The sequence below is a fragment of the Oncorhynchus tshawytscha genome, linkage group LG01 (assembly GCF_018296145.1).
Source record: "Oncorhynchus tshawytscha isolate Ot180627B linkage group LG01, Otsh_v2.0, whole genome shotgun sequence".
NCBI lineage: Eukaryota > Metazoa > Chordata > Actinopteri > Salmoniformes > Salmonidae > Oncorhynchus > Oncorhynchus tshawytscha.
Genome location: NC_056429.1, coordinates 78,498,825 through 78,524,120, shown reverse-complemented (window position 1 = coordinate 78,524,120; position 25,296 = coordinate 78,498,825). Strand labels below are relative to the sequence as shown.

The 25,296-nt window shown below is 42.0% G+C and overlaps 1 protein-coding gene across 1 annotated transcript in view; it reads right to left on the bottom strand.

The window, feature by feature from the left end:
• Positions 1-636: 636 nt before the first annotated feature.
• Positions 637-25,296, bottom strand: part of stxbp4 (syntaxin binding protein 4) — a 57,597-nt gene continuing 32,937 nt past the window's right edge. The window contains exons 13-19 of the mRNA XM_024431310.2: positions 24,428-24,549; positions 23,345-23,434; positions 23,162-23,227; positions 15,614-15,796; positions 11,486-11,602; positions 10,591-10,640; positions 637-3,006 (exon numbers count right to left, since the gene is read on the bottom strand). Coding sequence (XP_024287078.2) covers positions 2,859-3,006; positions 10,591-10,640; positions 11,486-11,602; positions 15,614-15,796; positions 23,162-23,227; positions 23,345-23,434; positions 24,428-24,549 — 776 coding nt within the window. The 3' untranslated portion in view covers positions 637-2,858. The remainder of the gene's footprint in view (positions 3,007-10,590; positions 10,641-11,485; positions 11,603-15,613; positions 15,797-23,161; positions 23,228-23,344; positions 23,435-24,427; positions 24,550-25,296) is intronic.

Genomic DNA, 25,296 nt, shown 5'->3' with positions numbered 1-25,296 from the left:
GAAATGTATGTTTAATGTATGTTTAGTATGTTTAAGTATTATTTTCCATTAGTTTACTCCAATTACGGGAGGGGTGCTTGAGGGGGGAAATAATAACATAAAAATATAAAGATATGGGGGATTGCAGACAATTACATTGACAGAAGCCAATCTATCTGCAATATTAAAGCTGATGTTTAAAAAAATATATATTATAAAAAATAAACCACTGCACTAAATTACTATCGCCCCATAGCAATCACATCTGTCATTATTGTCAGTGCTTTGAAAGGCTAATCAAGGGCCATTACCTCCACCATACCTGACACCCAAGAGGAACATTATGTGAGAATACTATTCATCGACGACAGCTCAGCTTTTAACACCATAGTGCGCTAAGCTAAGGCCCTTGGGTCTGAACTCCTCCCTGTGCAACTGGTTCCTAGAATTCCTGACGAGCCGACCCCAGGTGGTGAGGGTAGGCAACAACACCTCCGCCACACTGATCCTCAACATGGGGGGCCCCCCCATGTGTGTGGCTCAGCCACCTCCTATACTCCCTGTTCACACACAACTCTAACTCAATCATCAAGTTTGCTGACAACACAACAGTGGTAGGCCTGATTACCAACAACAACAAGACATCCTACAGGGAGGAGGTTAGAGCCCTCTGGAGTGGTGCCAGAAAAATAACCTCTCCCTCAATGTCAACAAAACAAATAAGCTTATCTTGGACTACAGTAGACAGAAGAGGGAGGATGCCACCAACCTCATTGACAGGGCCACAATGGATAGGGTCAAAACCTCAATGGATAAGGTCAATAGCTTCAAGTTCGTCGTGTTGCACATCACTGAGCACCTAAGACCCTCACAAACTACACCATTAAGAGCATTCTGTCGGGCTGCATCACTGCCTGGTATGGCAACTGCTCCGCCCTCAACCGCATAGCTCTCCAGGGGCCACGCTGCCTGACCTCCAGGACATTTACCACACTCGGTGTCAAAGGAAGTCTAAGAAGATCATCAAGGACCTCAGTCACATCGACACACACACGCACAGCCAACGCTGCTGTATCATGTTATAGAGACATTGAACCAACCACTGGTCACTTCCTGTTTCACACTGTGTCTTTAAATACTGTATCCTCAACATAGCTTATTCTAATATTTCTACATCTGCACATTGTATTTTAGTTACACTGATTATATGCACCACATATTTATTTATATACTTGATTCTTGACATAGTTCACTATATATTGTGTTTACTGCTGTACATTCTTAGTTGATCTGGTGTAAATTCCCCCGGTGTACATATTGTATGTATAGATTCCATTTTGATACTGCTACATTGCTATTTGGGTTAACTGGATTCGTCCTTCCATTCTTTTTTGTATTTTTCTTTACAATGTATTTCTTTACATTGTAATTGCTTGAGATTTGACTACATTGCTAGGAGTTAGCAACATAAGCATTTCGCTGCCCAGCTATTACACCTGCTAAACTGTGTACGTGACCAATACACTTTTATTTGATTTACTCCCCAACACTGATGGTTAGCTACTGACTTGATCACAGGTGTATGTATGATGATGTTTTGTATTGACTAAGGTCTTATTGTACATTTCTAGATACACTTGTACAAACATATCTATAGGAAGTAGAACATTGCATTGCATTTCATGTTGCATGAAAGATCAGTCTGTCCGTCCACTAGACGATGACTACAGAGAAAACTTGAGTAAATATGGATGGAATACAACTCCACTGGACAGAGGCTGAACAGAGGTTGCTTAACACTCAGTCCCTGGTCCATTCAACTCCACTGGACACAGAGGCTGAACATCTCGAGGTTGCTTAACACTCAGTCCCTGGTCCATTCAACTCCACTGGACAGAGGCTGAACATCTCGAGGTTGCTTAACACTCAGTCCCTGGTCCATTCAACTCCACTGGACAGAGGCTGAACATCTCGAGGTTGCTTAACACTCAGTCCCTGGTCCATTCAACTCCACTGGACAGAGGCTGAACATCTCGAGGTTGCTTAACACTCACTCCCTGGTCCATTCAACTCCACTGGACACAGAGGCTGAACATCTCGAGGTTGCTTAACACTCAGTCCCTGGTCCATTCAACTCCACTGGACAGAGGCTGAACATCTCGAGGTTGCTTAACACTCAGTCCCTGGTCCATTCAACTCCACTGGACAGAGGCTGAACATCTCGAGGTTGCTTAACACTCAGTCCCTGGTCCATTCAACTCCACTGGACACAGAGGCTGAACATCTCGAGGTTGCTTAACACTCAGTCCCTGGTCCATTCAACTCCACTGGACACAGAGGCTGAACATCGAGGTTGCTTAACACTCAGTCCCTGGTCCATTCAACTCCACTGGACACAGAGGCTGAACATCGAGGTTGCTTAGCTGCTGTATTGTCTTTAATTCTGCTGTCTGATACTCCAGTGCAAGGATGTCCTTCATTTCCTTACAGGCTGCTCCACTAAAAAACAACTATTGAGATTATTTATAGTAACTACAGAGGTGGGTTGGTGTCGGTTTTCCAGTTGGTTTTGGTTGGCTTGGTAACTATGGAGGTTGGCTTGGTGTATGATGAGCTGATTGGTTTTGGTTATCCGGTTGGTTTTACTTGGCTTAGCAACTAGGTGGTTTGATGTCGGTTATGCGGTTGGTTTTGGTTGGCATAGTAACTATTGAGGTGATTTGGTTGGTTTGGTGTCTGTTATCCAGTTCGTTTAGGTTGGTTTCAAAACTACGGTGGTAATTGTTGAGCTGATTGGATTTGCATGCTAGGCCAGGGATAGAGACGATATGCAGGCATCCAGCAAGTCGACTCGTAACACGACGAGTCAAGATGATAGATCACTTACAGCCCACCTCGTGGATGGCTCTAACAGTCCGTGTGAGTTCTTTAGCCTCTGCAGCTAGCATAGCCGTCGTCCACTGGGACTTCTTCCCCACGCGGGCTCCCAGGGGTTGAGAGGAAGCGTCGGGCTTCATGTCACCAGAGCTGCAGAAAAACAGACAGGTATAGAGTTAACCTTTCAAGCTTACAGCACTTTTACACAGTTTTTACCATGGCTGTATTCATTAATCTAGCAAGAGAAAACTCTATGGATATTGGCTTTCACCTGGAATTGTCGACTTATGTCTGACATAAAATAATGAGATAATAAGGATATGGATAGGCTAGATAGGATGAAGTCAGAAGTGATGCAGGAAAATACTGTACTCTTACTTAGGGATGTTATTGTAAAGAGTAGATGACATAGGCTGTACTACAGTTGGTTGGGAATATGGTGGCAAGTGATGACACAAGTCATAGCTAATATTTCATAACGGAGTATAGCCTTGTCTCAAGTTAAGCAGTTGGTTACAACTGTGAGCGTTGTGGAGACCAAACAAAACTAGCAGAGTTGTATTGTGGGTGCATCTACTCTCCTTATTTGACCTAGATATTCTGTGTGTATGTATTGATGTGGAGGCTACGTGTGCCTTTTTTAAATGTATGTAGTTCTGTTCTTGAGCTGTTCTTGTCTACTAATGTTCTGTTTTATGTCATGTTTCATGTTTTGTGTGGAAGAGAAGCTGCTGCTTTTGCAACAGCTAATGTGGATCCTAATAAAATACCCCCCCAAAAAAAAAAAGAATACCATAGTCTGAATTCAATAGTGTTGCTAGAAAATTCCGCAATATTGCTGACCTTGCCACCTAAATTGATGGAAATTATGTTGCTGTAAAAATTGTTATTGCCACAGTTAATGGGGGATATCAATATTAGAGAAAGAGAAAGTAATTGTCTGACAGTGACTGATTAAGTAATTATAATTATCTTTGTTTACTGAGGTGAGGTGTAAACAACAACAACATGTCAACCTACAGTTCATCTGTTACAACTACTGCCCTACAAACGACCAGGAACACCTGCAGTTTTAGGAAGAAAACATATTGTCAAAAGTGTTTATCTAACAAATGGTCTGGTTACCTAAGGCAGAAGGTTACTTTAAAGTCCAATGCAGCATTTCTGAATTGCCGAGCTGACTAGGTGAAAAATCTATTGAGCAAGACATTTAACTCTAATTGCTCCTGTAAGATAAGAGAGTCTGTTAAATGACTAAAATAGTCTGAGTAGGGAAGGGTAAACTGGCTGTTGTTGGCAGAGAGGTTTGGAAATCTCCTTTCTTATTGGTCTATTAACTCATTTACTCCATCCCACCAAAACAGGCCGAAATTTCAGGCGGTCTTTTCAAACAACTATTATCATCATTTTCACAATTTCACAGTGTAATTCCAACCTCAGTGTGGAAATATATATATAAACAGGAAAATCACATTTTTGACTGCACTGGATCTGTAACATAAAAACGAAAGTTGGGAGGTTGGTCAGGGACGCGAACGTCTTCGAATCTCGTCGGGGACACCTTTAGCATCTTAGCTAATTAGCAACTTTAGCTAACCCCAACCAAAAGCGTTTTGCAACTACTTGGCACGTTAGGTAACCCTTATCCTAACCCCTAATCCTTAACCTACCTAAACTTAGCCACAATTGCTAAGAAAATGTTTACTACAAATGATAACACAAAAATGTGTATGATACTCTACGACTGCTAATATGTATGATACTGTACAACCACTGGACCATTTGTAACATATCATACAAAATGGAGGGACATAAAAAAAATAACTATAATATCATGCAAATGGGTACGAGACAGCATTGTTGTCACAAATCCATGTGAGACTGACTGGACAGCTATATTGAGGTTTTCCAGTGACCTACAGATTGACAATAGAACACTGGGTAGGGGGTAGCACAGGGGGTCTTTGTAAAAAGTGTTTCAAACTGACACAGACTACTGCATGTTACTCACTGACACAGACTACTGCATGTTACGTAGTCAGACTTACAAAACAGGACATTGTCTAGGTCTTCAGAGGGCCAGAACTAATCATCACTCCACGGTGTTTGCTAAAAACTGCACAAACTGCAGCTCAATACCCAAGTGGAAAGTAAATATATTTAAATATACTTATATCATACTTGAATATATTTAAGTATATAGAATTATGTCCGTAATATACTTTAGTATATTTAAAATAATCTAAATTGGAAAACATTTTAATACATTTAATGTCAACTTTAGTGTTTTATTAGCATTTAAGTATATTAAAATATGCCCATTAGAGCATTAAGGGCGGCACCTCACTTGCGATTGGTCAATAAAAAATTTATAATTAATGGTTTATGTTTTAAATGCTCATAAAAGTGTGGTAAATGTGTAGATTTTTCTGTTTCAAAAATATATTGTTCAAAACAAGCTGTTCAGTTACTTACTACTCTGCCCCTAAGTGACTGTCAGCAGTGGCAGCTCCACCTCCGTGGGTTACTACTCTGCCCCTAAGTGACTGTCAGCAGTGGCAGCTCCGCCTCCGTGGGTGAACAGGCCGTGCAAACATTGCTTGGATTGTGTTGCCAGCTGTTTGCTATGAGGGTGAATAGTCCAAATGAAATCACAGGAATTGAGGAACTCTTCAGCATGTTGCATCGAAGGACAGAGCGATACAGTAGCTAGAACCTTTATCGTGGATCTGGTAGGGATTTTTTGGGATTGTTTCCCTCTGTTAGGGTCCTGTGTGGCTCAGGTGGTAGAGCATGGCACTTACAACACCAGGGTTGTGGGTTGGATTCCCACGGGGGACCAGGATCAAAAAGTATGAAAATGTATGCACTCTGGATAAGTGTCTGCTAAATGATTCAAATGTTGTTTATCAGGTTCTACTGTAAGTGTCATGGCGACATGTGTTGATTACAACAGCATAAAACCAGGTGTTTTACAAAGCATGATCAAATGAATGAGCCAGCTACAGAAATATTGAGAAATAGTTTGATCAATTTTCTTGGGTCAAATAAACCACTTATCTACCTTTGATAAGCAGCTAGCTATAGCTAGCTAGTTAACACCCATGTCAATATCCACAGCATCTGTATGTTTGTTGCGTTCTCCCAGGTTCACTCGTTCGTTCATGATCTTGGCTGCAGGTTTTAAATAGTATCATCTAATCCAGTGGTTCCCAAACTTTTTATTGTCCCCTACCCCTTCAAGCATTCAACCTCCACATGCATACCCCCTCTAGCACCAGGGTCAGCGCACTCTCAAATGTTATTTTTTGCCATTATTGTAAGCCTGCCACACACACACATTATACAATACATTTATTAAACAAAATAATGAGTGTGAGTTTGTCACAACCCGGCTCGTGGGAAGTGACAAAGAGCTGTTATAGGACCAGTGTACAAATAATAATAATCAATCATTTGTCTTTTTTTAACCATCTTACATATAAAACCTAATTTGTTCATCAAAATTTGTGAATACCTCACCACAGGTTAATAAGAAGGGTGTGCTTGAAAGGATGCACATAACTCTGCAATGTTCTATTGGAGAGAGTCTCCGTCTTAAACCATTTTCCACACACAGTCTGGGCCTGTATTTAGTTTTCATGCTAGTGAGGGCTGAGAATCCACTCTCGCATAGGTACGTGGCTGCAAATGGCATCAGTATCTTAACAGCGCAATTTGCCAAAGCAGGATCCTCTGAGCGCAGCCCAATCCATAAATCTGTCAATGGCTTCTGATTAAATTCCATTTTCACAGAACCACTTGTGGCAATTTTGATGGACTGGAGGCAGGGCATGAAGGGATAACGAAACCAGTTGTTTGTTGCATCCGTTTCGGGAGAGTACCTGTGTATTGCCCACCCAACTCACTCAGGTGCTTCGCTATATCACATTTGACATTTTCCATAACCTTGAGTTAATTTGCACACAAAAAAATTCATACAATGATGGAAAGACCTGTGTGTTGTCCTTGTTAATGCGGAGAGAGAAGAGCTCCAACTTCTTAATCATAGCCTCAATTTTGTCCCGCTCATTGAATATAGTCACGGAGAGTTCCTGTAATCCTAGATTCAGATCATTCAGGCGAGAAAAACATTTTTGTGAGAAACTCATCATCATGCAAGCGGTCAGACAAGTGAAAATTATGGTCAGTAAAGAAAACTTTAAGCTCGTCTCTCAATTTAAAAAAACGTGTCAATACTTTGCCCCTTGATAACCAGCGCACTTCTGTATGTTGTAAAAGCGTTACATGGTCGCTGCCCATATCAGTGCAGAAAATACATGAGAGTTCAGGGACCTTGCTTTAACAAAGTTAACCATTTTCACTGCAGTGTCCAAAACGTATTTCAAGCTGTCAGGCATTCCCTTGGCAGCAAGAGACTTTCAGTGGATGCTGCAGTGTACCCAATTGGCGTCGTGAGCAACTGCTTGCACACACATTACCACTCCACCATGTCTCCCTGTCATGGCTTTTGCACCATCAGTACAGATACCAACATGAGCAGCAGCTACGTTTGGCTACATACAGACCGTTAGTGGAATTCCTGCGAAAGAGTAACGGTTAATGTGATTGGATGTTAATTATTTGACTAGGCTACCTGTATTTGACATTGTGTTGTTATTTCGCTGAACTCAAGATGGTTTCATTTTAGGCAGTGAAATGAGGCTACTTCAGGCAAGGAAAAAAACCTCACCCAAATGTATAGCCCCGTTAGAAAAAATATATATATATTTTTATTTTACCTTTATTTAACTAGGCAAGTCAGTAAAGAACAAATTCTTATTTTCAATGACGGCCTAGGAACAGTGTGTTAACTGCCTGTTCAGAGGCAGAATGACAGATTTGTACCTTGTCAGCTCGGGGGTTTGAACTTGCAACCTTCCGGTTGCTAGTCCGCCGCTCTAACCACTAGGCTACCCTGCCACCCCCATATATAGGGCCATGTCATGTCAGGGTGAGCCTGCAGGAAGGGTACCACATGAGGGAGGAGGATGTCTTTTTTATACATATATTTAATAAAAAATGTGAATCACATTTTTATTTGGCAGAACCCCGACGGCATTGCGCATACCCCAGTTTGGGAATACCTGATCTAATCTGTTCAAAACAGCAGCAGCATGTGCAGCAGTGGTCATTCGGATATTGAGATGCAAAAGTGAAATAGGTGTAATTATGCTGCTGTTCAAATGCACATATTGCTTTACACATCTTCTCAAATAAACTTCTGGTAGTTCGAAAACTTGTCTTCTTCAACTCAGAAAAAAAATAAACATCCTCTCACTGTCAAGTGCATTTACAAACGTACATGTGTAAATATTTGTATGAACATAAGATTCAACAACGGAGACAAACTGAACAAGTTCCACAGACATGTGACTAACAGAAATGAAATTATGTGTCCCTGAACAAGGGGGTCAAAATCAAGTAACAGTCAGTATCTGGTGTGGCCACCAGCTGCATTAAGTGCCTCTCCTCCTCATGGACTGCACCAGATTTGCCAGTTATTGCTGTGAGATGTTACCCCACTCTTCCACCACGGCACTTGCAAGTTCCCAGACATTTCTGGGGGGGAATGGCCCTAGCCCTCACCCTCCGATCCAACAGGTCCCAGACCTGCTCAATGGGATTGAGATCCGGGCTCTTCGCTGGTCATGACAGAACACTGACATTCCTGTCTTGCAGGAAATCACGCACAGAATGAGCAGGCTGGTGGCATTGTCATGCTGGAGGGTCATGTCAGGGTGAGCCTGCAGGAAGGGTACCACATGAGGGAGGAGGATGTCTTCCCTTCATCTTTGAGATTGCCTGCAATGACAACAAGCTCAGTCTGATAATGACACACCGCCCCAGACCACGGACCCTCCACCTCCAAATTGGTCAGAGTACAGGCCTCGGTGTAACGCTCATTCCTTCGACGATAAACGCAAATCCAACCATCACCCCTGGTGAGACAAAACAGCGACTCGTCATTGAAGACCACTTTTTGCCAGACTGGTCCAGCGACGGTGGGTTTGTGCCCATAGGCAAAGTTGTTGCCGGTGATGTCTGGACAGGACCTGCCTCCAACAGGCCTACAAGCCCTCAGTGCAGCCTCTCTCAGCCTATTGCGGACAGTCTGAGCACTGATGGAGGGATTGTGCATTCCTAATGTAACTCGGGCAGTTGTTGTTGCCATCCTGTACCTGTCCCGCAGGTGTGATGTTCGGATGTACCGATCCTGTGCAGGTGTTGTTACATGTGGTCTGCCACTGCGAGGATGATCAGCTGTCTGTCTTGTCTCCCTGTAGCGCTGTCTTAGGCGTCTCACAGTACAGACATTGCAATTTATTGCCCTGGCCACATCTGCAGTCCTCATGCCTCCTTGATGCCTCCTCTCGATACCCCTAAACACTGAGGAACATTGGGTGGAAGCCATGTGCTTTCGTGGTACCGCCATTGTGATACCCGGACCACACCATTGACCGAGCCACTTGGGAGCACTGTTGCCACAGTAAATGCTTGGGGAGGAGGGCCCTGAGAACAAGCACCTTCTCCCGGCCTCCAGCTAGGGTCACGAGATCTGCCTTTTGCCCCTCACCGCGCAATAATCCGCTTTCACCCTGCTCTCCTTCGATCCAGCACGGTGTCTGTGCCAGGACAACTGCCGCTGCCCAGAAGCACCAATATGGTAAAAAAAACGCTTCTGGCCCGGACCCTTTCATTTATGCCTCGGAAACTGCTGCGTCACCCCTGCGAAGGACTTTTGTTTGTCCTCGAAACAGGCCTGTAAGGACTCCATAGCCAAACAACTCTGTTGGTGAAACTGTCCCTCTCAGGAATCCAAGATTACAACAACTAGAGGTGGCCCTGAGCCTCCATACCTTTCCACACAGCCAGGATAGAACAGCGGGACAGACACAGCACAAAATCAGCCATAGCATGGCTTTCATCTAGAAGCTCTGGAGCCGGCTTCCCCCAACTCCATGGTCTTATTCAGCTCCTGTAGCAAAACGATATGATACATCTGCAGCATTGTGACCACATTCAATGACCGGGCCGTCACACCCTCACCCTGGTACACTTTGTCCAGCTGATCCGCCGAGAACCGGCACTGTTTATTTGGAAGCACAGTGCTAGGATTAGACTAGCTTTCCATCCATTGGCAGTGTGAAAATGAGCCCCGCCTCCTCTATACCCTCTACATTTATGAACTCACCATAACCTGATAGTATCAGTCTGGCTGAATGAGGGGAATCCCAGGTCGCCTTTAGCTCATCGGCAAAATCTTTAAACAGGTAAGTGACGCTTCACCGCTGCAAGGACAGGAGGTAAATACCTTCCCCCAAACCTGCCGGAACGCCGCTGCGGGGGAGAAGATGGCCAATCCACCCCCAGGTGATCTGCTGCACTATGACACAGCTCCATCAAAGGTGAATTAACCATCAATAGTTCCCTCTCCCCCGCCGAATGCAAAAAAACATTGTTTCACAAGTGAAAGTCCACATCATCACATGTGAAGTGTTCCAAAAAACACATGCTTTCAAATAATTTCACATGAACAAAACATGTGGAAATATCATGTGAAATCATGTGGGGTTTTTGTAAGGGTGTATTCACTGAATGAATGAGATTATCTGAAAGATAGCCCACTATTGAAGAAAGAAGCAGAAGAAGCAGACACGATTCACTAGAAATGTGCACAATGCACATTCTTACCTACAGCTCTTCACGGGACCTTGGTGATCAGTGAGGAAGTCTTGAACATTCTAAATGGGAAGGAATGTAAACGTACGTATTATTTTAGTTGATATATGCGTCTCAAATGACACTCCCATTTCCTATGGTACACTACTTTTGACCAGGGCATATACATAAGGCTCTGGTCAAAAGGGGTGCACTATATTTTTCATTTTATCTTTATTTAACTAGGCAAGTCAGTTAAGAACAAATTCTTATTTGTACCAAGTAACAGTCATAGGGAATAGGGCGCCATTTGGGACACATTAGACGCGACCACTTTTCTGAACACTACAACCCTATTTATCAGACATGGGTTCAAATACTATTAAAGTATTTAAATTACTTTCACATACATTTCAAAGTAAATATTAGGATTTTAATATTTTGATATACAGTTGGAAAATATTGGCATGTATTTGAAAATAATCAAATACACATATTAAAATACTCCCATGCATTTAAATCCAGGTCAGTTTGGTTCAAGGGGTATTTGCTATGTTTTTGGAAATAAGTATTTGAAAATATTTTAAAGTAGTATTTATAGGAAATTATTTGAAAAAAAATAGTTCAAATAGAAGTAGTTGATTCAGCTACAATTTTTGAAAATACTCAAATACACTAGAAAATACGTATTTGAACCCAGGTCTGCTATTTATAAACTTGTCATTATTCAGAGATGTAAATGCTAATTTCAGTTTGTCTTTATATTTCTGTATTTTCTTTCTGAGGATGTGAATGATATGAATTCAAATCTGTTTCTCCTTCTCAAATCTGTTTCCCTTCACACATTGTAAACTAGATAAAAAGTAATGGTCTTCGAGAGAGTGTTAGTGTTGACATTCAGTAATCACAGTACACACACATACAGTACCTCCACAAAGTTGAGCAGTTTTCCCATGGACACCTCAAAGCCCTTTTTGGCCCCCTCATTCTTACTTAGTTGACACTCCAGAACGGCCACTCTCTTCTTCAGCTCCTCCACCTCATCCTATCAGGAAGGACATCACACTAGGTCATCAGCAGGGGTTCTACTGAATGGCCTGCATCTGCATGGGTTTTCATTCAGAAATTGAAAGATTGTCTGTATTTTTTATTATTGTGATTAAATCGCATTGTCTAAAAGCGTTCAAAATACACTGAAAATGACCAAAATACATACAGCTAAAAACAACAATGCGATGTCAAATCAAGTTGACAGTGAGGTTAAAGTGTGATTATCAATATACCACATTTTATAACAAACTTTAAATTACAGCTCAATTTGAGCTAAATCTGAATTTGTGAGTCATCTTGATTAATCACAGAAAATCCTGGGATTAACAGCCCTAATTTTCAATAAAATTACATATTTTCAATAAAGTGTCATTCATCGATGATAGTTCAATTATTTAAAAACTATAGCAAAAGTTTGTATTGACTTTTCTGTGACTGCCAAAAGTGTGATACGTCTTTCATGTAGGCTACGTGCCAAAAGTGTGATACGTCTTTCATGTAGGCTACGTGCCAAAAGTGTGATACGTTTCATGTAGGCTACGTGCCAAAAGTGTGATACGTTTCATGTAGGCTACGTGCCAAAAGTGTGATACGTCTTTCATGTAGGCTACGTGCCAAAAGTGTGATACGTCTTTCATGTAGGCTACGTGCCAAAAGTGTGATACGTCTTTCATGTAGGCTACGTGCCAAAAGTGTGATCGTCTTTCATGTAGGCTACGTGCCAAAAGTGTGATGAGACGTCTTTCATGAAGGCTACGTGCCAAAAGTGTGATACGTCTTTTTCATGTAGGCTACGTGAGGAAAAAGGTGTGATCCACAGGGTCTTTCATGTAGGCTACGTGCCAAAAGTGTGATACGTCTTTCATGTAGGCTACGTGCCAAAAGTGTGATACGTCTTTCATGTAGGCTACGTGCCAAAAGTGTGATACGTCTTTCATGTAGGCTACGTGCCAAAAGTGTGATACGTCTTTCATGTAGGCTACGTGCCAAAAGTGTGATACGTCTTTCATGTAGGCTACGTGCCAAAAGTGTGATCCGACAACGTCTTTCATGTAGGCTACGTGCCAAAAGTGTGATACGTCTTTCATGTAGGCTACGTGCCAAAAGTGTGATACGTCTTTCATGTAGGCTACGTGCCAAAAGTGTGATACGTCTTTCATGTAGGCTACGTGCCAAAAGTGTGATACGTCTTTCATGTAGGCTACGTGCCAAAAGTGTGATACGTCTTTCATGTAGGCTACGTGCATTATAAAAAGTGTGATACACGTCTTTCATGTAGGCTACGTGCCAAAAGTGTGATACGTCTTTCATGTAGGCTACGTGCCAAAAGTGTGATACGTCTTTCATGTAGGCTACGTGCCAAAAGTGTGATACGTCTTTCATGTAGGCTACGTGCCAAAAGTGTGATACGTTTCATGTAGGCTACGTGCCAAAAAGTGTGATACGTTTCATGTAGGCTACGTGCCAAAAGTGTGATACGTTTCATGTAGGCTACGTGCCAAAAGTGTGATACGTTTCATGTAGGCTACGTGCCAAAAGTGTGATACGTTTCATGTAGGCTACGTGCCAAAGGTGTAACTGGTGATATAATTATGGTCCAGGTAAAGGTCTCCCGAACAGGATGGAGAAAACCTGGAACGGGATCACAGACCAGAGGATTGGGGATCTGGTGTGGACTCACACAGTATGGAAGGGTGAGGAGTGACAGGAGGGAGAGGGAAAGCAAGGGAGAGAAGTTAAGAATGATGAGATGGGTCTACATTTATTTTACACGGTGAAGGAGTAAATCCTGCAGACTAAATCCTGTAGACTCGGACAGGAAGAGTGGGGAAATCAGGAGCAGACTTTTCTCAGCACAGGGGAGAGGGAGGAACCTGGAATGGACTCACACAGGGAGGAAAGGAAGGAACCAGGAGCAGGGTCCAGCAGGGTTTGGGTGGGCTCGACACACTGGATGACAGGATGGACAGAAGGAAATACAGACACATGGAAGGAAGGGAGAGGAAGGAACTACTTCCTTTGAAGACAGGGGAAGAGAGAGAGTGTGAGAGAGAAACAGAGACAAAGACACATACAGAGAGACAGATACAGATGGAGAGAACAGGGTATAGTAAGGCCCCTCAGATCTAGCAGTGCTCCCTGTGGTTGATACCTTACACCAAGATAAAAATACATGCTTTTGAGGAATAGACTGTTAATTATTCCAACAGGGGAATGTAGAGTAGTCTGTTACCTCAGTCCGGGCATGGGTTTTATGCTCAACAGAGAAAGAGGAAAGAGAGAAGGGGGTCTCAAATCCGAGAATGGCGGTTGACAGGTTTAATGGCAATTCTGCTTCTCAAAAGTAGTCTCTGGTCCAAAGTAGTGCGCTATGGGTGAAAATAGTTATGTTAAAAAGTGTGTAGGCTATAGTAGCTCTGGTCTAAAGAAGTGCACTACATGGAGAATAGTTGCTCTGGTTAAAAGCAGTGGTGGAAAAAGTACCCAATTGTCATACTTGAGTAAAAGTATAGATACCTTGATAGAAAGTTCCTCAAGTAAAAGTTACCCAGTAAAATACTATTTAAGTAAAAGTCTAAAAGTATTTGGTTGTAAATATACTAACCTCTTGAAGCTAGGGGGCACTATTTTTATGTTTGGAAAAATAACGTTCCCAAAGTAAATGGCCTATTTCTCAGGACTAGATGCTAGAATATGCATATCATTGACAGCTTAGGATAGAAAACACTCTAAAGTATCCAAAACTGTAAAAATATTGTCTGTGAGTATAACAGAACTGATATTGCAGGCGAAAGCCTGAGAAAAATCCAATCAGGAAGTGACTCTTATTTTGAAACCCCTGTGTTCCTATGCATCCCTATTGCCTATTGAAAGGGATATCAACCAGATTCCTTTTTCTATGGCTTCCCTAAGGTGTCAGCCTTTAGACATAGTTTCAGGCTTTTATTTTGAAGAATGAGCGTGAACGACCACATTGTGTAAGTGGACAGGTGGGGGCTCTCAGAGTGATTTGTGCACAAAAGAGAGGCGGCCATTGTTATTCCCGGTCCTAGTGAAAAGCCAACTGTCCCGGTTGATATATTATCGAATAGATATTTGAAAAACACCTTGAGGATTGATAATAAAAAACGTTTGACATGTTTGTGTGTACATTATGGATATCATTTGGAATTTTTGTCTGCGTTGTCCTGACCGCTATTTCCGGTGGATTCCTGGGCATAACGCAACAAACTAACGGAGGTATTTGCATATAAAAAATATCTTTATGGAACATTTGTTGTCTAACTGGGAGTCTCGTGAGTGAAAACATCCGAAGATCAAAGGTAAACGATTCATTTGATTGCTTTTCTGATTTTCGTGACCAAGTTACCTGATGCTAAGTGTACTTATTGTTTTGTCGAGTGATCAATACATTTACAAACGCTTGTATTGCTTTCGCTGTAAAGCATAATTTCAAAATCTGAGATGACAGGGTGATTAACAAAAGGCTAAGCTGTGTTTCGCTATATTTCACTTGTGATTTCATGAATACGAATATTTTCTAGTAATATTATTTGACTGTTGCGCTATGCTATTCAGCGTTGCTGATGACAAATATACCGGATCCGGGATGGATGGGTCTAAGAAAGAGTTAAATATCAACAGTAAATGTAATTGATCAAATATACTTAAGTATCAAAAGTAAAAGTATAAATCATTTCAAATTCCTTATATTAAACAAAGCAGACGGCACCATTTCTTGTTTAAAAAGTTTACTCAGACATAATTTACAAATTATTAATTTGTGTTTCGTGAGTCCGCCAGATCATAGGCAGTAGGAATGACCACATGTTCTCTTGATAAGTGTGTGCATTGAGTAAAAAGGTACATTTTCTTTAGGAATGTAGTGAAGTAAAAGTTGGCAAAACATAACATGGTAAAGTACAGATACTTAAGTACTTTACTCCACTGGTCAAAAGTAGTGCAATAGGGATTATAGGGTATGATTTGAGAACCAGTCTGTTACCTTAGCCTGGCCGGGCTGCTGCTGTTCATTCCTCTGGGCCTTGAGCTCGGCTATCTCAGCCTCCAGGAGATGGATCACCTCCTCATAATCCATCTCCATTCCCCTGGCCTGCTTCTGGGCTGCTACAGCCAGGTGGATCTGGCTCCGCAGAGCACGACTCTCATCCGTCCCAGACTTTACCTCCTACCAGGGAGAGTGACGAGGAGAGGAGAATCAAACAGGCACAGGAATATGCTGTAGGTAAAAGTTCAGTGCACTTTGAACTTGTGTTGGAACATTTTACTGCTTGAATGAATGAAAAAGATTCTACATTATTTATTTAGAAACAGTGCTTTGCTTTAATTTGTCTCTTAAATTATTTTTGTCCTATTTCAGAGGCATTTTAGCTTTCTTTTGTAATTCTCTATTAGAGGATAAAAGTGTTCTGAGGTGTGTGACACTGACACCCACAAACAGGTCTCCAGTGGTGGAAAATGTACTGATTGTCATACTTGAGTAAAAGTAAAAGATACCTTAATAGAAAATGACTCAAGTAAAAGTCACCCAATAAAATACTACTTGAGTAAAAGTCTAAAATTATCTGGTTTAAAATGTACTTAAATACAGTGGTGGAAAAGTGTTGATACTTGAGTAAAAGTACAAAGTAAATGCTATACATCAAAATCCTTATATTAAGCAAACCAGGCGCCACAATTGCCTTATTTTTTTTTACGGACAGGGGGGCACACTCCCACACTTTTGGATGTTATCCCTGATGTATGGAGTAAAAAGTACCTTATTTTCTTTAGGAATGTAGTGGAGTAAAAGTAAAAGTTGTGAAAAATATAAATAGCAAAGTAATGTACAGATATCCCAAAAAACTACTTAAGTAGTTCTCCAAAGTATTTTTACTTCAGTACTTTACACCACTGCAGGTCTCCCTCACTCATCACCAGCTAGAGCAGAGTCAACACGCTAGAGTAATCAACACACTAGAGTGGTGTTAACACACTAGAGCAGAGTCAACATGCTAAAGTGGTGTCAACACACTAGGGCGGTGTCAACACGCTAGGGCAGAGTCCACACGCTAGGGCAGAGTCCACACGCTAGGGCGGTGTCAACACGCTAGGGCGGTGTCAACACGCTAGGGCGGAGTCCACACGCTAGAGCAGAGTCAACACGCTAGGGCGGAGTCAACACGCTAGGCGGAGTCCACACGCTAGGGCGGAGTCCACACGCTAGGGCGGTGTCAACACGCTAGGGCAGAGTCAACACGCTAGGGCAGAGTCAACACGCTAGGGCGGAGTCAACACGCTAGGGCAGAGTCAACACGCTAGGGCAGAGTCAACACGCTAGGGCGGAGCAGGGCGGAGTCCACACGCTAGGGCGGAGTCCACAGAGGGCGGTGTCAACACGCTAGGGCAGAGTCAACACGCTAGGGCAGAGTCAACACGCTAGGGCAGAGTCAACACGCTAGGGCAGAGTCAACACGCTAGGGCAGAGTCAACACGCTAGGGCAGAGTCAACACGCTAGGGCGGTGTTAACAGGCTAGATCTGAGTCAACACGATAATCAACACACTAGTGTTAACACGCTAGAATGGTGTTAAGACGCTAGAGTAAACATGCTAGTGACACATGATGGATGATGGGACTACCTTGGAGAGAGAGAGACAACCTGACAGACTAACCTACATAATTACATAAGGTTATGTAATGCTCTACATAGAAAATTCTCAGTAGTTTCCTGACCACTTGACCTGAAAGAACTCCTAGCCGTACCTGATACTATGATAATACGGTAGATAATTGACACAGAAGGCTCACGTGTTGTGGCCAATCTATACAAGCTGTAGCGGAATATTGAGTTGCAGTTCATGGTTTTAACAAAAAACGTGGGATGGCGATGCCTCTGAAGACTTAACAAAAACAATGTTTCGTAAGCCTAGTGGCATAACATGCATTAGTCTGTCAGTTAGTTCAAAGTTCAAACCCTCTAGCCAATGTTCTATTATCAATCTGTAGGTATGTGGAAAACGTCAATATAGCCGTCCAGTTATAAAGTCTCCGATGGATTTATTTATTTTCTTCCACAAACTATTTCTCTGTGTGTTTGTGTGTGCCTGTGGTCAATGCTGATCCCTGCTGTTGGCTAAAAATAAACACCTAACTCTCTGTGACCTAGATCTCCCCTGGTGTTCCCTACATGGAACACGTGTGTGCACACACACACACACACACCAATAAATGGGCACATACACACATTCATTGACTTGCCCCACACACACACACACACCAGACCATCTGTTCCTGTGACTGGAATACTGGGAATTCTATATATTCTCAGAACCGACGTTCAGAGAACAGAAGGAGAGAGAGCTAGAGAGCGAGGGATAAGATCACTTAAGCTGGGATACATCTCACAGTCATGTGATTGAGTTGCCCGAGTTAGCAATGACCAACAGCATCAGTACACAGGAAGGGCACGATAGGGCAGAGCAACATAGAAGCTGTAACTCTAAACACTGCGTAAGCCCTCAATATTGTATCTTTATATACTGTTAGTCTGTGTCTCTCCTTTTCCCCTCAGCTCTACAAAAGAGCCTTAATAAAAAATCGAACCAAACCCCATGCAAACTGATCAAACATGGATTCATCAGATGGCGTTGTAAACCTTCACAAAATAGCAACAGCAGGACATGTCCCTGGATCTATTCAATACATAATTCAGTTGTTTTACTAGTAAATGATGTATTTTCTTTATCCGCTTGTGTAATGTTTTCTGTGTGCTGGCTGGGATGACAGCAGGGATTTAGTTCTGTAATGCTGCTACCCTCTGAGCCTGAAGCTGCTGAGTCTGCAGGGAGCACTATACAGAGCTCATAAAGGCAGCATCCCAAATGGCACCCTATTTCTTATATTGTGCACTTAGCCACAGTCATCGAAATTGTTAAAAAGGTTTTAAAAGCATTTATAATATTTGATCCCAGGCTGTGTCGCGACCAGGAGACCCGTGAGGTGCCGCACAATTGGCCCAACGTCGTCTGGGTTAGGGGAGGGTTTAGCCGGCCGGGATGTCCTTGTCCCATTGCACTCTAGCGACTCCTTGTGGCATGCCGGGAGCATGCATACCGACTTCCGTGGCAGGGTTGTGTTTCGGAGGACGCATGGCTCTCGACCTTCGCCTCTACAGAGTCCGTACAGGAGTTGCAGCGATGGGACAAGACTGTAAATACCAATTGGATATCACGAAATTGGGGGAAAAAAAAAAAGAGGTAATAAGTAAAAAATATATTTCTAATTAATGCAACAGCTGGATAATGGGTGAAGATACTCCAAACTTTTAGAAATTTTATAATCCTCAGATATTGACTGAATTATTACACATAAAACATTTTACTGGCACAGACAAATAATGGAGTTTTACTTTTATTAGAATGCACTCATTTATACATTTTCTTATGGTATCAGGTATTTTTTATTATATTCTGTGTTCATATAAAGATAATTATGTGTGCCTAATTTACATAAATATTATATTTGCATATATGCGTAAATTAACATAAAGGGGAGGAACAGGGCTGCAACCATCAAACACCTGTGCCATCTTCCCTACCTGCACTGTCTAGACTGCCTCAATAATTACTGTTGCCTTGTTCACTTGCATAATTCAACAAGTGTGTTAATAGCAGACTACCCTCAGATTCAAAATCAACACGCTTGGCTCTACACTATACCTATCTAAACATACTTTACATTGTTTGTGAGAAAATACATAATATTGCTATAATCCAAGTGTTTTTTTCCGTTAGTTGCCTTCATTTCAGCGCATCTAATTTGTAAACATTTCAACTGTATTAAATGACATTTTTCAATTCCACAAAAAATTAACACCCATCAAGTTATCTTTGTTCTCTTTCTTCTGATGCAAGTGTCGAGATGGTGAGTTAAATCCCAGACAAAGCTTTAGCGTTCTTGTGGATTCAACGGAAAGGCAATGCGTCCTTTTGAGCTCATGTGTTTGATAGCGGAAAAAAACAGGCACAAGCAATTCCCTTAGGGGCAAGGTTTAATTTGAGGAAGAAAAGAAACTCTCCATTATTGGTCCTTGAATCAAATAACGCATGTGAGACAAAGTAGATGATAATTCAAATGTATGTAAAGCGTTGTAGAAAAATATAAAAGCAAAGTGTCGGTACCATGTTGCATGAAATGAAAAAAAATACTAGAAATGTTCCATACGCACAAAAAGCAGAAGCTGATTAAAAAGCACATTCATTACACAGGTGCACCTTGTGCTTGGGACAATAAAAGGCCACTTTAAAATGTGCAGTTGTGTCACACAATGTAGTCACATATTGCAATGCTGACTCCAGGAATGTCAGAGATTTTGCCAGAGAATTGAATGTTAATTTCTACCATAAGCTGACTCCAATGTTGTTTTAGAAAATGTGTCAGTACGTCCAACCGGCCTCACAACAGCAGACCACGTGTCACCACACCTGCCCAGGACCTCAACCATCCTGCTTCGTCATTCTGATTGGCTGGGCCTGGCTCCCCAGTGGGTTGGCCTACGCCCTTCCATGGACCACCCAGGGTTGCATCCCTGCCCAGTTATGTGAAATCCATAGACTAGGGCCTAATTAATTAAATTGACTGATTTCCTTATATGAACTGTAACTCAGTTAAATCTTTGCAATTGTTGCGTTTATATGTTTGTTCAATATACATGTACACTACCAGTCAAAAGTTTTAGAACACCTACTCATTCAAGGGTCTTTCTATATTTTTACATTGTAGAATAATAGTGAAGACATCAAAACAATGAAAACACATATGGAATCATGTAGTAAGTGACTGATTTATTTAGAATTCAAGGCACAGTTAACCAGCATAGCTACAAAAGCATTCTGCAGCAATACGCCATTCCCATCTGGGCTTAGTGGGACTATCATTTGTTTTTCCACAGGACAATGACCCAACACACCTTCAGGCTGTGTAAGGGCTATTTTACCAAGAAGGAGAGTGATGGAGTGCTGCATCAGATGACCTGGCCTCCACAATCCCCAGACCTCAACCAAATTGAGATTGTTTGGGATGATTCGGAATGCAGAGTGAAGGAAAAGACTGTTGGAAAAGCATTCCAGGTGAAGATGGTTGAGAGAATGCCAAGAGTGTGCAAAGCTGTCAAGGCACAGGGTGCCTATTTGAAGAATCTCAAATATATTCGGATTTGTTTAACACTTTTTGGTTACTACATGATTCCATGTGTTATTTCATAGTTTTAATGTCTTCACTATTATTCTACAATGTAGAAAATAGTAAAAAAAAGAAAACCCTTGAGTAGGTATTCTAAAACTTTTGACCGGTAGTGTAAGTGTAGCCTACATGTCTATGTAATATAGCCTATAGTAGCAACAATTATTTATGTTGCAGAGGCAGTAGCTTATGTTGGGTCTGCAAAAGGGACTCCGACAAGAAGCTCTTCATGTATTCGTAATCTTTATTTACAATGGTTTGCTTGTACTTCTGCCCAAACCTGGTCCCAGAGGGCCAAAACACTTCTTGTTTCCATCCTCTCCTTTTAAATCAGGGACGAATTCAGATCTGGGACACCAGTTGAGTGCAATTAACTATCAGGTAGAAACAAAAAACTGAAATGTTTCAGCCCTCTAGGACCAGTATTGGGCAGCCCTGGTGTAAAACTTAATCTGATAACCAGGTAGTGACTACATAATATGCAATCAGTGTCGTGATGAACATGATGTACAGGAGGAAGATAGAGGGATATGGAGAAACCAAATAAATATGCTACTATCCTAGTGCCTGTTGGGATATATTACATTTGGAAATTGATCTGTGTGCTTTATGCTTCAGAGTATGAGTCCCAAATGACACACTATCCCCTAAGTGCACCACTATGGGCCTAGTCAAAAGTAGTGAACTATATAGGGAATAGAGTGTCATTTGGGATGCAACCAAAGAGAAGAAGAGGTGTGCTGTGTCAATGACTCACAATACAGGGAGGATCTATTTAGGGTGCAACCGCCTCTATGTTCCCTGTAGGCTCACACATCATACAGTAACCCTACAACGGTGCCGTCCGTTTCTCCCTCCTACACACGGTGAGTATTGCCGCGGTGCTACTACAATACAGTACATGCTTAAATCCCGTGTTCTCAACACACTCAGAGAGAAAAGATGCTTAGGAATGATGACGACATGCATGGAGGGGAAGTTTGAGAGAGTGTGTGACTGCTCTAGGGTCCCGTAGCGAATTAAGGAGTTCATAATGAGGGGTTTGTTGGTTTCAGTATGTGACGCTCATGTGGTTGGGTGTATGCAGTATGTGATGCTCATGGGTTATCAGTTTATCGGCCGTGTCCGAATACCCCTTGATGCAATTCTACCATAAATAACAGGGTTTTTGGGTATGCAAAAATAGAAAGTGTTACAGCATGTGAAATGTCAAATGTAGTAAATGCCAGGATGTCATACTAATTTTGTCTTTTCATCTACTAGAATTCTCCGCACACGGTTGTGGAAGAGAATTGGCTTTCTCTACCCACGTGTGTTTGACAACAGCTGATAATCAGATAAGGGGACGTGCTGTACAAAAACGAACGAATGGCGGGAATTAACGCAATTACACATTAGGGGCTCCCGAGTGGCGCAGCGCATCTCAGTGCTGGGGGCGTCACTACAGACCTTGGTTCGATTCCAGGCTGTGTCACAACATGTCGTGATCGGAGTCCCATAGGGTTGCGCAAAATTGGCCCAGTATCATCCGGGTTAGGGTTTGGCCGGGGTAGGCCGTCATTGTAAATAAGAATTGATCTTAACTGACTTCCCTAGTTAAATAAATTAATTTAAAAAACATGATGCATTCTTAGTATGGATGAGCTTAGTTTATATTCGTTGCTTACTGCGTTTTTACTAAAAAGTATGTAGTAAGATCAGTACAGTACACAGTATGTCGTTAGTAAGTAGTAGGCAAGGCAGATTTCAGACATGGTCATCCACAAGACAAACCTGGACAATCTTGTATGAAGTCCACAGTCTAAGACCAAGAAAACACCATCGCTTGCTGAATATAAACTGTAATCTAGATACATGCATTTAAAAGACTGCATGCTAGTCTTATGCTACCTCTTCACGACCGGTCATTAACAAAACGTCAGTTGGACTCAAGCACAGGAGGTTGGTGGCACCTTAATTGGGGAGAACGGGCTCGTGGTAATGACTGGAGTGGAATGGTATCAAACACAAACACATGGTCTGCAGGTGTTTGATGGCATTCCATTTGCTCGGTTTCTGCCATTATTATGAGCCGTCCTCCCCTTAGCAGCCTGATATGGCCTCAAGTGTCTGGTTTGTTCTCTGCTTCTTCATAAGACAAAGAACCCTACAGAATAAAACGCATGTATGTAAGTGTGCAAGCTTGTGCAGAGCGCCCTCTGGTGAATGGGCAAACTACGCACCCCCCAAAAAAGCTCAACAAAACCAGCTAACTTCCAGTAAGTGAGCTTCAGATGTATGTGTAAGGTCAGATAAAGTATACTAAAATCACCTGTTTGACCATGTTCAGCTCTTCCTGCATCTGCAGGTGAAGTCTCTCTGACTCTGCCAACTGCTCCTGGAGAATGTAGAGACACGGCAAGAAAATAAAAATCTATATATTCTCTAAAGTCTACACACAAATGTTCCTGTTTTCTGACCTACTAATGTTTGATTTTTCTAACTCCTGTGATACCTGTAGTTTCTTGATCTCTCTCAGAGCCTCGATGTGGTCTTTCCTCAGTCTCTCCATCTCCTCCAGGTCATCAGAGTCAGACAGTGAAGGCTGACAGATACAGGACAACAGGGACATTATTACACAGAAACAGTGAAGGCTGATCTAACTGTGAAGGATGATCTGGAGAGACAGGAAGACAGAGGGACATGAATAAAGGCTCTACTTCACACAATCACAGCAACGGAACATGGGACTAACAACTTGTCAAAGGCTTTACATCAAACAGGCATTACCAGCATGCATAGCATCAACACATCATTAAAATAACATGTTACTACATGATTTAGTTACAGCCTGTATTACACTCACACACACTACAACATAGGAACACATGCATATAGGCTAGTGGTTTTCAAACCTATCCTCAGGGACCCCTAGATATTTCACAACTGTGTTGTAGTCCTGAACTAGCTCACCTGATGCACCTAACATGGGCTTGATAATTACAGTAGTTGACAAGTTGAATCAGGTGTGCTAGCTCTGGAACAGTTCAAATACATGGAACAGATGGGTGTCCCAACATATGGGTGTCCCAAAACCCCTAATAGATCAGTTACTGAAGACTTTACTGCAAACATATATTGTACAATCACACATTAATCACCTTCAAGCAGAGCATCAACAGGTCGACATCCATAACCACTACTACACTTTACACATGGATGTTTACTACAGCAATGCTACAATAGAGAAACACTGTTAGTGCAGGGATGGGCAACTCTAGTCCTCAGGGCCTGATTGGTGTCACACTTTTCACCCAGCCATATAGCTGACTAAACTAATTGCAGTCTAAACTAAAGACCATGATTAGTTAATTATTGGAGTCAGGTGTGTTTGCTGGGGCAAAAGTGTATCACCAATGAGGCCCTGAGGACTAGAGTTGCCCATCGCCACCTTAGCGTAAGACAGAGCTGCAAATCATCATACCCATTTTAAATTTCGCAGTCTGGTGTGCACTTAACCAACTACAATGCATTAGCTTTGAGGTCTTCACAGAAGAAAACCCTAGAGGCTGAAGTGTACAGTATTAATATCTCCTACCGTGTTGGTAGGTGACTCTAGGAGACTGGAGAGGTCATCTGACACGAACCTGGAGCCTTGACCTCCGACCAATGACTCCTCAAACTGAAGCTTGAACAGCTCCCGTGTCAGTGTCTCAAAGTCTGCACACAGGGTAATAACATGTGTTTTATAATCACAATCTATAAATATAGATGCTCGTTGCACAATTTTGTATCGCTGAAAAACACATAAGGAAAGACTGTTGCCTGTTAAAGTTTCAATAGAAACATGCTACATTACAGTTGAAGTCAGAAGTTTATATACACTTAGGTTGGAGTCACTAAAACTCGTTTTTCAACCACTCCACAAATTCCTTGTTAACAAACTATAGTTTTGGCAAGTCGGTTAGGACATATACTTTGTGCATGACACAACTAATATTTCCAACAATTGTTTACAGGCAGATTAAGAAGAAGAAAAAAAACAAATCAGCCAAGACCTCAGGAAAACAATTGGAGACCTCAAGAAGTCTGGTTCATCCTTGGGAGCAATTTCCAAACACCTGAAGTTACCATGTTCATCTGTACAAACAATAGTACGCAAGTATAAACACCATGGGACCACGCAGCCGTCATACCTGTCATGGCCGTCGAAAGAACTAGACCAAAGCGCAGCATGGTGAGCGTACATATTCCTTTTATTTAGGATGATGCCAACAATAAAAAAACAACCGTGAAGCTTAAGGGCTATGTACCACAAACAAAGTTAACTACCCACAATCACAGGTGGGAAAAAGGGCTGCCTAAGTATGGTTCCCAATCAGAGACAATGCTAGACAGCTGTCCCTGATTGAGAACCATACCCGGCCAAAACAAAGAAATACAAAACATAGAAAATAGAACATAGAA